Source organism: Rhinolophus sinicus, linkage group LG02 (genome assembly GCF_036562045.2).
Source record: "Rhinolophus sinicus isolate RSC01 linkage group LG02, ASM3656204v1, whole genome shotgun sequence".
In the NCBI taxonomy this organism is placed as follows: domain Eukaryota; kingdom Metazoa; phylum Chordata; class Mammalia; order Chiroptera; family Rhinolophidae; genus Rhinolophus; species Rhinolophus sinicus.
In genome coordinates this window covers 179,006,234-179,021,067 of record NC_133752.1, presented here as the reverse complement: position 1 = coordinate 179,021,067, position 14,834 = coordinate 179,006,234, and the positions used below count along the sequence as shown (strand labels likewise).

Genomic DNA, 14,834 nt, shown 5'->3' with positions numbered 1-14,834 from the left:
TGGCTGAAATATTTCTAAATTTGATTTTAACTATAAATCCACAGATCCAAGAAGTATAATAAACTTTGAACATAAGAAACAAGAAGAAAACTATCCCCAGGCACATCATAATCTGATCATTTAACAACCAATAATAAAGAGAAAGCCTTAAAAGCAGCCAAAGGGGGAAAAATATAACACATTATGAACAGAAGAACAAATATAAAAATGACATCGTTTTTACAGAAACAATGCAAGCTAGAAGACAGTGGGGCAGAATCCTGAAAGTACTGATAGACAAAATTTTGTCAACCTAGAATTCTATATCCACCAAATATATCTTTCAAAAATGAAGACGAAATAAAGACTTTTTCAGGCAGAGAAAAGCAAAACAAAATGAAACAAAACAAAACATCACCAGCGGACCTGCATTACAAGAAAAGGAGTAATTCAGGCAGAAGGAAAATGATACCTGATGGATATCTGTACCTATACAATAGAATGAAGATTATCAAAAAGGGAAAATAGGTGGAGACATGTAAATAACTTTTTTTCTTATTTTTAAAATCTCTTTAAAAGATAATTGACTTCAGAGCAAAAATATTAACAATATGTTGTGGAGTTTATAATATATGTAGAAGTCAAATGTACGACATAGTAGCCTAAAGGTTGAGAAGAGGAAATGGGTGCACAAGTATATTGTTGTAAGTCTTTTATACCATATGTGAACTGATAAATATTACTTAACGATAGACTGTGTTAAGTTAAAGATATATACTATGAACCCTAAAGCAACCATCACTTTTTTAAAAAATAGTTATAACTAATAAACAGAAAAGAAATAAAAGGGACTCTAAAATATTCAATCCAACAGAAGACAGAAAATGACAGGGAATAGAATATAAAACAAAAGGCAAGATGGTGGATTTAAACACAACCATATCAACAATCGCATTAAATCTCAAAGGCCTAAATATTCAAATTAAGCATAGATTATCAGGTTGGATAAAATCTTTTAAAACACACAACTATGCTGCCTATAAGAAATCCACTTTAAATATAAAGACATAACTAAATTAACATAAAAAGAATGTAAAAAGATATACCATGCTAACACTAATCAAAAGAAAGTTTTTGATTGTGGCTATGTTATTATCAGACAAAGTAGATTTCAGATCAAAGAATATTACCAGGGATAGAGGAACATTTTATACTGACAAAAGAGCCAATTCATCAAGAGGATATAACAATCCTAAATGTCACTTCAAAATACATGAAGCAAAAACTGCAAGAAAAAATAGGTAAGTTGATAATTATAGTTGGAGATTTCAGTATCTTTCTCTCTGTAGTTGATAGAACAAGTAGAGAAAATCAGTAAAGATACAGAAGATTTGAATAACATTTTCAATCAACTTGACCTAATTAACGTTTATTTATATAACACTCTACCAATAGCAGTATAATACACCATCTTTTCAAGGGCACAAGGAGGATTTATCAATGTAATCCACATACTGGCCCATAAAGTAGTATTAATAAAGGTAAAAGCATTCAAACCATACAAAATATGTTCTCTGACCACAAAGGAATTAAATTAGAAATCAATAACAGGAAGGTATCTGGGAAATCCCCAAATATTTGGAAATTAAATAATATACTTTTGAATAACTCATCGGTCAATAAAGAAATCAAAGGAGAGATTAGAAATCGTTTTGAAATGAATTAAAAATGAAAACTATTATCAACATTTATAGGATGCAACTAAAGAAGTACTTAGGCGAAAAAGGTCTCAAATCAATGATCTATGATTCTATTTTAAGAAACTAATAGAAGAAGAGAAAAATTAAACCCAAAGGAAGCAGAAGAAAGTAAATAAGAAAGATAAAAGCAAAAATGAAATAGAAAAACAATAGAGAAAACCACTGCAACCAAAGCTGCTTTTCTTGATAATATGAAGATGTCTAGGATTTCAAAAACCATTAAAGAACAACTGCAGTTATGATACTGAAACTTTCATTTTTCATAGATAAGAAAACTAGGCCAGAAGCCATAGAAAATATCTAATATTTGTATGTGTTTTGGTGCTTGCTCATGCCTGCCTAACCTGTTTTCTTAAGAATATGAAAGATCTTGTGTGTTACTGAAGAAAAAGAATCCACAAAGTCATTTGAAATTATGTATTTTAAATAGGTATTTATTATACGTGTATATGTATTCACATACTTCTCATGAGAGCAGAACTTGTGGTAAGAACATCTTGCTTTCTTTATTCTTCTAAACACTATTCCGTGTTTGGCTTCTCCTTTTTAAAAACTTTATTTGGAGAAATAGTTAATTCATTTATTCATTCAGCATAATTATGAAATGCTATAGTATGCCAGGGACTGTGGGATATGCAGGAGGACGCAGCTGTTAATCAAATAAGATCCCTGCCCACTGAGCAGTTTAATATGAGGTACAGATGAGGAAATAGGCCATAACAGTGTACAAGTGTAAAAGTGCTATCATGGAAAGAACAAGTGCCAATGGAGCCCATAGGTTGGGTAATGACTTGGAACTGAAATATTCCTCAAGCTAGCATCTAAAAAGAATCTTTTTTAATGTGATAACTAAGTTTCTTGAATTATTATGATTCAACATAGGCAACACAATTTTAGGTATGGAGCAATATGTAATGCATGAGTTTGATACTGAAAGAATCCCGTGACTATTATGCAGCTAATATTACTTCTTAATCTGTTCACACTGTATTAATATTCTATTGAAATTTTCATCTCAGAGTATAAGACATATAGAATGCTATTTTTACTAATTTTCTGTATTATTGGGGGGGGGGTTGTAAGTATTCTAGAAAAGACAGAACATACAGGCGATCCTTACTTGTTCAGAACTTTTCAAGGATCTGTTTGTTATATACTAGGGCATAAGCAATGGCAGAACTTCAGCCAAGAATCCAGATCTTTAGGCAAAGTTGGAGGGATTCCAGGCTTAGAGAAGTGAGGCAAGACTAGAAAAATCTGAAGATTCCAAAGATTAGTTAGGAAAGGGTCCGTAATTCATTCAGAAGTTCAGCCATGTTTTAAAACTACGCATTTCCTTTAACTTATTGATTTCACATTGGGACATCTATCTTCAGAATATTATACACTTCCACATTTGAGCCATAAGATTGTTCATTGTTGTTGGTTATACTGAGAAGTTGGAAACTGAGATGCCTAACACTAGTAGCCTGGCTAAATAAATTATGTCATAGCCACACCATGGAACTCTAAGCGGGTTTTTCAATTATGTAGCCGTGTTTCTCAAACTTTATTGGACATCAGAATCACATAGAAGGCTTGTTGAAACACCCCACCTCCAGAGTTTCTGATTCAGTCTTGCGCCCTCCTATAGGGCCCAAGAGTTTGAGTTCCTAACAAGTTCCCAGGCCAATACTTGTGCTGTTGGTCTGAGAAGCCACGCTTTGAGACCCATTGACATGTTTTTATTGACTAGGAAAAATATTCACAAAGTAGTGTTAAGTTAAAACAAAGCTGTTTACCTTATAGCGCCTGCGTATATACATACAGAAGTTTAGATGGAAACATATCAAGTTGGTCTCGCTGGTTGTCTTTGGGGTGGATCGCATTGTAGGTGCTTACTGTTTTCTACGTTGTTGAGTGACAGATTTTTCTGTAATGAGCATAGTGTTCATCACTAAACCATAATCAAATTTCTTAATTTAAATAAAAAGATCATGAAATCCCGGCTAAGCACGAACAAGCTGGAAACATCAAAGTAGGTTTGATCCTAGTCCCTGTCTGGCTTTTTAACTATGTCTGGTTGGGAGTGTATCTTCCGAAGTAATCACAGACAGAGGAACAGTGATGGGCCCATAGATACATCCTGTTCCTGACGGGAACAAAAATAGAAGAGGCTGACGTTCTATGGAGTGCTTCCACACTTTTTCTTATTTCAGCAGTGCCATACAGGCTTCTTCTGGGGATGTTTGAAGAAAAACTGGGTGGGACCCAAAGGGCGACCTGCCAGAAGTTTGAAGCATCTGGATTGGCGCACGCTTTGTTTCCTGATGCAGGGTAGATCCATTTCCCAGGGTATCAGATTAAGGCGTCTCCTTTCTGGAAAAAAGATTTCATGGTTTGAATTCCCGTTCACTTTTGTGTCTGTGGCACTCTGCTGTCTCCTTTCCAACATGCAGCCTCAGGGGTCATGATGTCCCTTCCCTGCTGATATCAGCGTGCCAACTGTGGTGTCATGCACACCAAACACAGAGCTGCCATTCAGCTTCCACAGTCTGGGTTCAGGAAGCAAAAGAGCTTCTAACTTCCTACAAACCTTGACAGATCTTCCTCTAGCCTTGCATGTGAACAGTTCTCAGGGGGGAGGTGGGTGAAGGCAAGGGAGCGAGAGGGAACAGAGCAAATGTCAAGGGTGACTATGTGACAGGAACAGAGAGAACAAACAGTTGCCACCAATGTTCAGGGAAAAGAAGGGTGGGCAACAGCACAAAGAAGTATGCCATAGACTTTGCAGCGGAATACTTCTTTGCTTGGCGGTGGTTACCCTTTTCCATGTCCTTGCATTACTGTGGTTGATAAACTAGGAGGTAGTCACATCATTAATCGTATTTAGAGCAAGTGTACCTCATGGATGTCTATCAGAATTCCAGTGTTTAGGATGTCATATTGAAAACGAATTCCATAGAAAGTGCACAATGGAGTCAATTTTTAAAATATGATTCAAAATATAAAATTATGTTCTGAGTTAAGCTATTGTTAAAAGAGACCTTACTTCTATAATGACTTTCAAATAGGTGACATATTTGTTGGAAAATTTTATTCTGTAATATGTTGCTTTCCACCACTTTACATGTGAATAAATGGGGCAGAATATTGTTTGCATTTAAGGCACAACTTCTAAGTTTTGCAAGTTCAAAAATAGCTAGAAATGTAGATGCTGGTTAATGATGTAGTTATTTATAACTTGTTAAAATACACATTCTTACCACTCACATTCTGGTGCTATAACATGAATTCAGTATATGAATCTGTTTAGGACTATATAAAAGGAAGTTAAGGTTTTTGAAATTCTCAGCTATTACTTGAATGCCAAGAACAATATTATAATTAATCAATTAATTTACCAAAATGGTATTGACAGTGCTAGGCACTGTCCTGGGACACGTCGGTGACCCTTTTCTAGAAGTTTACATTCCAGACTGGGAAGACAGTGAATCATTAAACAACTACAAATATAATGTGTCAGGTAGTATTATAATAAGCACTAAGAACAAAACTAAGGCAGGGCTATTATAAGGACTTTGTATTTTACTGAGAGAAATGGGAGGTCTTTGGGTGGGGATGGATTTAAGCAAGGGAGTGACATGATCCAACTTCTGTTTATAGAGAATCACTCGGGCTGCTGGATGGAGAGTTGCTGTAGGAAGCCAAGTGCCCCTTGAATTATCACCCGCTCCCCCAAAGTTGTATTTCATTGAGGACAGTTCTGTACCACCAGTAGACCCGGAGATGTGATCTACAGTTGATTCTCACCTTTTCATACTCTTGATGTAAAATCAGTTTCTAAAATGGAATTTTTACATCTAAAGTATTCCTTAAATACATTTTTTCTGGGAAGTTACTTTTAGATACATTCTCTCTACATGGGACTTTATCTAAAGCCTACTTTTTAATAATTACTTTCATACTACAGTTGATGAACAACAGGGATTTGAAATGTGTGGGTTCACTTATATGTGGATTTTTTTTCCCAATAAATACTGTAAATGTATTTCTTTTTCCTTATGATTTGCTTAATAACATTTTATCTTCTTTAGCTTACTTTATTGTAAGAATATACCTAATAATGTTATGTACCTAATACACATAACATACAAAACATGTGTTAATTGACTGTTCATGTTGTTGGGAAGGCTTCCAGTCAACAGTAGTAGGCTATTAGTAGTTCAGTTTGGGGAGAGTCAAAAGTTATACTTGAATTTTTGACTGCATGGGGGTGGGGTGGGTTCAATGCCTCTAACCCCTTCATTGTTCTAGGGTCAACTGTATTTGGTTTTCAAAATATTTCTGTGTATGTCCACTATACTTCAATTAAAAAGAAAATCTAGTGTGTGTGTGTGTGTGTGTGTGTGTGTGTGTGTGTGTGTGTGTAGTTTTAACATATCTTTAAAAAGTCAAGAAATACTTAAGAATTTTTTAGGGGGGGACTTTGTGTTTCTTATTATATAAATTAACAAGATTGCTTTGTTCTATTGGGTTTTTTAATTTGCATAAGGTATAACTTAGTGTTAGCCTCCTTATAATACTGTTTCATGTTATCCTGTATTTTGGAATTCCTTTCTTATATTCCTTGGTTTCTACTGGCTGTGATTTCCTCTTCCACCATCCTCTACTCCCTCAAAGTAACAGGTTCACTAGAGAATTTTGCATCACCCCACCCTAGGGCCTCTTTTATTTCCCCCATTACTCTTCTATTCCCCCAATAACCCTACGATGGCCTTTAAAAGGGCTGCATTCATGATCTGGCTCTGTCCTCCTCTCCAAACACTGTCCCCTTATCCCCTCTTCTCCAGTCACACTGGCCTTGTTGTTCCTCCTTGAATAAGCCAAGACTTATTTCTCTTCAAGGCCTTTAAACTTGCTGTTCCTTCTGCCCAGGATGCTCTTCCCCCAAGACCTTTGCCTGGCTGCCTTCACCTCAATAGTCAGTTCTCTGCTGGTTACTCAGTTATAGTTCTGCATCCAAACAGGCAGCACATCTGTTCCTTCGCATCACAGGGCAGCTCTTCCCCAGGTGTGATCAAGGCCGAAAAACCTCTTGTGATCTTATCACTTACAGACACAAGGTATAAATCAAACCAGGACTACGTGGGGCACACAACTCGAGGTGGGCACACAGTTCTGTACACTGATGGTATCTTCTTTTTCTTTACAGGTTATTTTCAGAGCTTTGTCACCACCGTATGATGTGGAGAACCCTTACAGTGCCAAAGTACAGGAGCAGCTGAAGATCACCAACCTTCGTGTCCAGCTGCTAAAACGGCAGTCTTGTCCCTGTCAGAGAAATGACCTGAACGCAAAGCCTCAACATTTTACACACTATGCCATCTATGATTTCATTGTCAAGGGCAGCTGCTTCTGTAATGGCCACGCTGATCAGTGTGTACCTGTCGATGGCTTCAGACCTGTCAAGGCCCCAGGAGCATTCCACGTGGTACGTAGAACACGTCCTCACCAATGAAAAACAAATCGTAAGTTGCCTTCTGCTTTGGGCACTGGTAGTCTAAGTGCCCTTGGAGTTGGTCTATGCTTGCAAGGTGCTTCTCATTTTTTCCTCTGCTGATTCACTCCTCCAACCTCATCCCCATCCTATAAAGTGCCTATTAACTTGTTTTTTCAATCGTCAATTTTAGAATTATAAATAGTCAAGCATGATAACCAGATTCCTTGGAAAACATCCATGCCAGTTTTTAGACCCATGACCTTCAGATATAAAGTGTAAAATGAGCAGTAGGAGAGGTTGGCATAATCATGTTAGTGGCATTATCACCCAGAAGCCAGCTTTGACAATAAATGGGGACTATTGTTGAGTAGATTTTAAAGTGAAAAAAATAACAACCGCAGTTTAATGCCTGGTATCTTTTGCTGTCCAGCCAATGAAATGAATAATAATTCTCCTCTGTGAAGAGTGGCCTGACCTCCTCTCGCCCTAAGACAGAGTTAAGCTTTCTTCCCTCTAGGTCCACACATCTCCTTGTGCTTTCATCTGAACTGTTACTTGTCTACATCTCCCAGGAGATCATGAACTCCCTGAGGACAGAGAATGTGTCATCTTTGTATTTTCAGGACCTGGTACATCACCTGAGCCAGCAGTAGGTCTTCTGTAGGCGTTTGATTGAATGATAGCAATGTAGGCATAGGGAGATGACGGAAAATTACTGTCATTGTTTGTTCTCAACTCACCTTGTTCCAAACAAGATAATGAAGTGGCTCAGACAGCCAGCCCCTTGTGGGATGCATCTATGATGGGTGTTAGACAAGAGGATGGCAAGGAGGAGGGCACTCTAATTCTTTAATTTTATATTTTGCTCTGATATTTATGATCAAAGCAAAACAAAAAAAATCAAAAATTAAAAGGCGTCCTAGTATCCTAAAGGGTAGACGTCTCCATTTGACTTCTTTTTCCCATCCCCAATGTAGGACAGAGCCTGCAGGGACCAGGAGCCCAGTCAGTACCCTGTTTCCCCAAAAAATAAGACCTAGCTGGACAATCAGCTGTAATGCGTCTTTTGGAGCAAAAATTAATATAAGACCGGTTATATTATATTATATTATATTATATTATATTATATTATATTATGAAGACCCGATAGTATAGTATAGTATATTACATTATATTATATTGTATTATATTATATTACATTATACCCTGTCTTATATTATAATAAAATAAGACCAGGTCTTATATTAATTTTTGCTCCAAAAGCCGCATTAGAGCTGATTGTCCGGCTAGGTCTTATTTTCAGGGAAACACGGTACTGGGCTGAATCGCTGGGGTGCAGGCAGCAACGGGGTAACTACAACAACTAGGACAGCTGCCAGAGAGTAACAAAAATAGAAACAATGCTGTTATTTCTAGAAAGGAAGCTGGGGCTCCCGAGTTGAAGAAAGTGCAGCATTCATTCAACAAACACCTACTAGTCTCTAGACACTAATGGATCTTTGAACGATATTGCTTCAGATAAAGAATGGAACAATTTGTTTTTTCTAAGTTAATTGAGTTCGGGTATGATTCAAGTAGAAAATAACTCAGATATTCTAGAGACATGTCAACTTACTGGACTGTAGTTTGTGTGAGGTAGAGTGCTAGTAAATTGCTGCCATTATATTTACATGCATTAGTAAAAGGAGAGTTTATAGGCTACAATGGGCTGAATGTTTGTGGTCCCCTAAATTCATACACTGAACCCCTAAAATCAGTGTGATGGCCCCAAGGGGGGGCCTCTGGGCGGTAATTAGGTCGTGAGAATGGAGCCCCCATGAATGGGATTAGTGTCCTTATAAGAGGCCAGATCGCTAGCTCGCTCTCTTTCTGCCACGTGAGGATACGATGGGAAGGAAGCTGGCAGTCTGCAGCCTGGCAGAGAGCCTCACCAGAACCTGACCATGCTGGCACCCTGCTCTCAGACTTCCAGCCTCCACAACTGGGAGATATAAATTTCTGCTGTTCATAAGCCACCTCGTCTGTGTTTTCTTGTCGTGGCAATCCAAACTGACTAAGATGCTGGCCGTTTGTTCCCTCCACTGTCTCCTTTAACCCAAGCCTGATAGGGTCGCTTCAGAGTAGAGCCCTGAGCAACAGGACAGACACGGCCCCTCAGACACGGCCCAGCGTAGCCCATATCTGTGGGGTGAGTGACCTGTGAGACAACCTGAATGGCTCTGATCAACCCAACTAAATTACTCGAGTCCTCAGGAGCCTTATAAAACATTCATGAGTATGCATTTAAAAGAAACAGTTTCTCTCTTTTTAAAAAGTCTTCTGAATGTTACCTTTCAAAGAGTTAGCAACACTTTCTAAGGCTGAAGAGAAAATTCTAGACGTTTCTGTTATATCCTCTGGGAGTATGCAAATACACTGACCAGGATGAGAGCCACTCGGAATGGGTGTCTTCCGTCTGCTTCTCACCCAACAGCAGCAATCCCATCATCCTCTCCTGTGGCTGGGCCAAGCTGCACAAGGTATGGAACCTGACCCACTGCAAGCTGACGACGAGCCACAACAGCCACGGGTCACCTGACCACTGTGAACGTCTCTCCAGATGGATCCCTCTATGCTTCTGGAAGGCAGGACTGCCAGCCATGCTGTGGAACCCCAGCAAAGGCAAGCACCTTGATGTGCTAGATGGTGAGGACATCATCAACACCCTGTGCGTCAGCCCCAGCCACAGCTGGCTCTGTGCTGCCACGGGCCCCAGCTCAGGAGCTGAGACTTGAAGGGCAAGCTTGTTGTAGATGAACTGAAACAAGAAGTTATCCATCCCAGCAGCAAGGCGGAGCCACCCCAGGACACTTCTCGGGCCTGGTCTTCTGGTGGCCAGACCCCGTTTGCTGGCTACGCGAACAACCTGGTGCAGGTACGGCAGGTGACCGTCAGCACCCACTGTAAATATATGCCAGAGCTTCAGAAATGAAAACTGCCTTTCTGACTTATAAAGAAAACTAATTCTATTAAGCCAGCTAAATTCAACAAGGGATAATTACGCTGAGTTACCAGAGACTTACAAAAGTCTTAAAATACTATTCTGTTCAATCTTCTCCCAGCAAGAAAACTGTCAACCATGAGCCCATGCCCATGTCTGTGACTGCTGACCCTCTGCTCCCTCCTGTACCCCCTGCCCTCCTGCCGCCCACTGTGGATCTGCTGTACTCCATCTACATCCTGTCTGGGGTCACTGACACCCTCCACCCAGGCCCTGCTGCCTCGGCCTCTGCCACAGCCAGCGCCTGGTGGGCCCATGTGGAGACGCAAGCCCCAGATCCCATCCTAGGGTCACAGAGGCCTATAAGAGAGACACCAACAGCAAAAAGATGAGCCTGGGAGGTGGTGCCTGGAAACCTTATACATATGCTTCCTAGTGTCTGGAAGCAGAGGCCCAGATTGCTGCAAAACAATCTGGACAGAGAATACCTGCCCAATGCTAAGACGGCTGAATTTTGCAAGGCGTCTGCAGACCTAGTGTTGGATGAGAACAGCAAAGTGCTGCAAAGTGGCCGGTATGTCACTATGCATGAAGGTCATTTCTGGAACAGGAGCCTTAAGGATCAAAGCCAGTTATCTGCAAAGATTTTTAAGTTCGGTCTTGATGTCTCTCTGCCCCAACCATCCTGGGGAACTCACACACCCATCTCCACAGACGCTGGCATGCAGCTACATGGTTATCTATACTATGACCCCAAGACCTGTGGCTATGACTTCACAGATGCTAAGAAGGGTACTGCAGAAATGCCAGCGCAGTGTTCTGCACGCCTGTGCCGTCAGTCTCATGCGAGTGGACCTCTTCTTGAGCAGTGCAAGGAAAGAGCAACAGCAGTGTGGAAAAAGAATCCCTCTGCATTTCTTGACATGACTTACCTAGGCTTTCGCCTGTGGGGATGGCAAACAGGATGCTTGGGCTACACACCACATCATCAAAAAGGGCATTAATGCTTGTCTCTGCCAATTCTATGCCAAGAACATGGGCTTATACGGTGAGCTTGTGGGAGCCTTCACTGCAGTCTGCAAAGACGCTAATGCAGCCACAAGCGTGGAGTCACAGCTAAAGATCTTGATCCGTTCAGTGTGTTCCAACCCTCCTCCACCATTCTGACCAGCTCACATTGTCAAAAACAATGTTTGCAAGACGTTAAAGTGGCCAACCTCATCATTAGCATGAAGATTCAGCCGGTCTCGAAGCCCAAGAAGGAGGGCTCCTCCCACAACGGGCAGCACATCCCTGACCCGAGTGGCTAACGCCTGAACAGATGGAGCCGCTGACCAAGATGGAGTTCTCCTTCTACAGGACGAAGGTTGGCCGCCTCTCTGTGACACGGGTCGCCTAGGATAACTGGGCTACCTTGCTCATGCCATCCATCCACCAGGACACCAAGTGATTTCCCTCATGAGAAGGAACAGAGACAGCCTTCCTGTTTTCAGTCTGCTGTTGTGAGATTCACACAGAGGATGAGGGAGAGTGGACAGTGGTAGGGGGAGCATTTCTTTAAACCACAGTGATGGAATGTGTTTCTCAGAAAAGAACATGTTATGAAATGGGGCAGAGGCATCCATGGCTGGCGTCTGGGACTTTTGGGCTCTAAACCAAACTCTTTCCCAGCCTCTTATCTCCAGCTTTTCCAAGAGTTTACATGTGCAAGAAAATCATGCCCGCCCCCCAAACCTGTCCATCACGCCATTGCAATATTGCAGGAGCTTTAACTGCAGCACCTTATAATGATGTGGGGGTTCCTCAGTGGATCCAGCGTAGAAATAGCCCAGACTAGAGGATTTGTGAGAAGACCTAGTCCTAACATTAACAGTTTGTCCTCCCGTGATTGAACAATCTTATCAACAGACCCTATCACAGAAGTTGTGTTTTATGAAAACCAGCAAATCTGCCGCCACTGCAGCAAGGAAAATACAAGATGCTGTTTCCTGTCTTATTTGAGAGGGGGAAAAAAGAAAGAAGGCCCTCCTTTTTAATAATTGCAGGCATTTTCATGTTCCTCTCTCTTCCCTTATCACTGCTGTCCTTTTCGTTAGTGTAAAGGTTTAGAACTTGCCTAGACTTTCATCTTATTCTACTACTTGATTGAACATCAACCCCATCCTCTCAGGACTTACTTATTCGAAAAATGAAGAACGTAGTTTATTGTTCAGCTCACACCCTCGCCTTTCTCAGCAAAGACTAGCAGAGTGTAGGCAACTGCATTTTATTTTGGCATCTTCTTCAGTGATTGTTTCCTGTTGGGTCGTTGCCTCTGCCCAGGTGGACCTCGTGCTTCTGTTCAGTGCTGTTGTGCAGTTGCTCCTCTCACATCATGAGTCAGGCGATGCAGGGTAGAACCAGGAAAGAGGTGATTCTGGGCTTTGGTTTTAAGCTGTGTGTGCTGCCAGCTGGACTCAGGCTTCACACTTTGGAAAGATAACCACCATCTGCCCTAATTGTGTAGACTTATTGCAGCCCGGTTTCTCAGTTACAGTAAAGTTACTGTAGAACCACACCCCCTCCAGAGAGAGAGAGAGAGAGAGAGAAACTATCAACCTCTAAAGGGAATCTGGATAACCAAGTAAAGGGGATTATATAGTAAGTGTTTTTCCATTCAAAAGGATGTTAGAATGAGAAGTCTCCATTTAGAAGACTCTATGGGATAGAAACCTCATTTCCTTACTAATCTCAGGCTGCTTTGAAGTCGGAAGCAATTTCCTTTTAAAATAATGCTAGTTTGTGGCTTCCTGCCCCCCAGCTTTCATATAGATTTCAACTTTTGCAGCAGTGGAGGTAGCCCCTAGTGCTGTAACTATGGCACGCCCTGACACCAGGCGTGAACAAGTCAAATCTGGAGCTAGAGCCAGGTACAGGTAAGAAACAGGCTAGCTGACCAAGGCTATGTTGGCTTCCAGGGATCTAGTTCCTTGAGAATGTTTGCTATCTCTATTCTATAAAAAAAAAAAAAGTCATAAGCAATTGGACCAGCAGACGCTCAGAGTTGGAAACATGAATGGTTCTGGCTTCAGATTTTTCCATCGCAAAGCTTAGGTGCATTTTATTTTTATACATATACTTTTTCTGGATCATGAAGAGCTGGTATCAAATTTGGATATGGTTGTCTCTTTTGAATGTGATATTGGGTCCCTCTGATTGCTTAGCTGACCAAATTGCACGTTAAAAGCACTGTCTTTTGCCTCATGAACAGCATGGCCGTAAGGTCTGTTGTTCTCCCACATCTGTGTATCTGTGAACACCGTTCCTTAGAGGTATGCAGAAATAAATAGCTGGGTTTGTACATTGTGCCTGCAGAATGGAAGGCAGCCTCTTAAGAAATGCCATTTTTTTTAATAGTCGTCTTTTCCTAGGCATGTGTGTGTAAATCTAACTTCTTTAGCTTCATTTATAGCAGTCATTCTCAAAGGGTGGTCCCTGAACCAGCAGCGTCAGCATTACCTGGAAACCTGTTAGAATTACGAATTCTCAGGCTCCACCCCAGACCTACTGAATCAGAACCTCTAGTGACGGGGCCCAGAAATCTGTGTTTAAGAAGCCCTCCAAGTGATTACAATGCTTGCTGAAGTTTGAAAGCTGCTGCTTTATAGACAGCGACAACTAATATTGTTGTGAGGACAACTAGTTAGTTAATACAATCTGATTTTACGGGCTCGAGTTTTTGATGGCTGATGATAGAGAAGAAAGTTCATGGAAATGATACTTTGTTCCTTAAACTATGTAAGATTTTAGGGTCACTTTCTATATTTGGGAGAAGAAAGTAGGAAATGGTTCGAAGTGGGATATAAGTCGGCTACTTCATTTACCTGAAAACACTCCTCCTGTGTTTTTTAAAGTAGTACCACCTTTTTCATGTTTCTCCTTCTTCTCATATCTGTTCCATTTATCCTTCACCAGTTCAGTTTTTCCTCATCTGTTCATTTAACTGGAGGGCAGAACAGTGTAGTGATCGGTACCCTAACAATGGAGTCAAATAGACCTGGATTTGACTCACCACACCATGTACTGTTAGTCTCGCTGAGCCTCAGTTTCCCAAGGAAATGAGGATAATATTTATGTAGTTATTGTCAGGATTCAAAAACATGCTGGCCAATGCCCAGTATATGATTGGCACTACTCACTGTTACTGCGGCTGTTATAGTGCATGATCTCAGCCACTTCCACTGCTTTTCCCACAAACTCTTCTTCCCCTAAAACGTCAAAAATAAACCAGAGCTTAGGTGCTGTTTGACATGTTTACAGGGGTAGGGGTTTGGTGGCAAGGCAAACTATACTTTGACTCTAGCCTGCTGGGATCCCAGAAATTACGGGAAGAGGAGATCTTAAGCTTTTTTCTTTGCAGCTGGAGAGGGCTGATTTAGTTCTCTTTTTCCTAGCAGCTGGTGATTTTACAGCTGTTGGCTGATGGATGGTAATAAGTAGGAACATGGAAATTTTCGTTGTTTTAGTAAAACATCCATTGGATAACACAGAAGCCTTAGAATATCATGGAGAATTACTTAAATTCTTGAGTTATACCTGTTAAGGTGTGTGTGTTTTTTCTTTTGTAATCAGAAACTCATTATAAAAGAACATC

General features: G+C 40.7%; 1 protein-coding gene, 1 long non-coding RNA gene and 2 pseudogenes across 3 annotated transcripts in view; 3 read left to right on the top strand and 1 right to left on the bottom strand.

The window, feature by feature from the left end:
- The window catches only part of NTN4 (netrin 4), a 94,703-nt gene that overhangs the window by 30,347 nt on the left and 49,522 nt on the right, over positions 1-14,834 (top strand). For both annotated transcript variants that reach the window (XM_019732201.2, XM_019732200.2), the window contains exon 3: positions 6,934-7,212. In XM_019732201.2, the coding sequence (XP_019587760.2) occupies positions 6,934-7,212 (279 nt within the window). The remainder of the gene's footprint in view (positions 1-6,933; positions 7,213-14,834) is intronic.
- The window catches only part of LOC141570153 (uncharacterized), a 41,427-nt gene continuing 30,591 nt past the window's right edge, over positions 3,999-14,834 (bottom strand). The window contains exons 2-3 of the long non-coding RNA XR_012494065.1: positions 14,380-14,448; positions 3,999-4,097 (exon numbers count right to left, since the gene is read on the bottom strand). This is a non-coding gene — a long non-coding RNA (uncharacterized LOC141570153). The remainder of the gene's footprint in view (positions 4,098-14,379; positions 14,449-14,834) is intronic.
- On the top strand, positions 7,800-10,329 carry LOC109447581 (small ribosomal subunit protein RACK1; annotated as a pseudogene).
- On the top strand, positions 10,216-11,724 carry LOC109447582 (aspartate aminotransferase, mitochondrial; annotated as a pseudogene).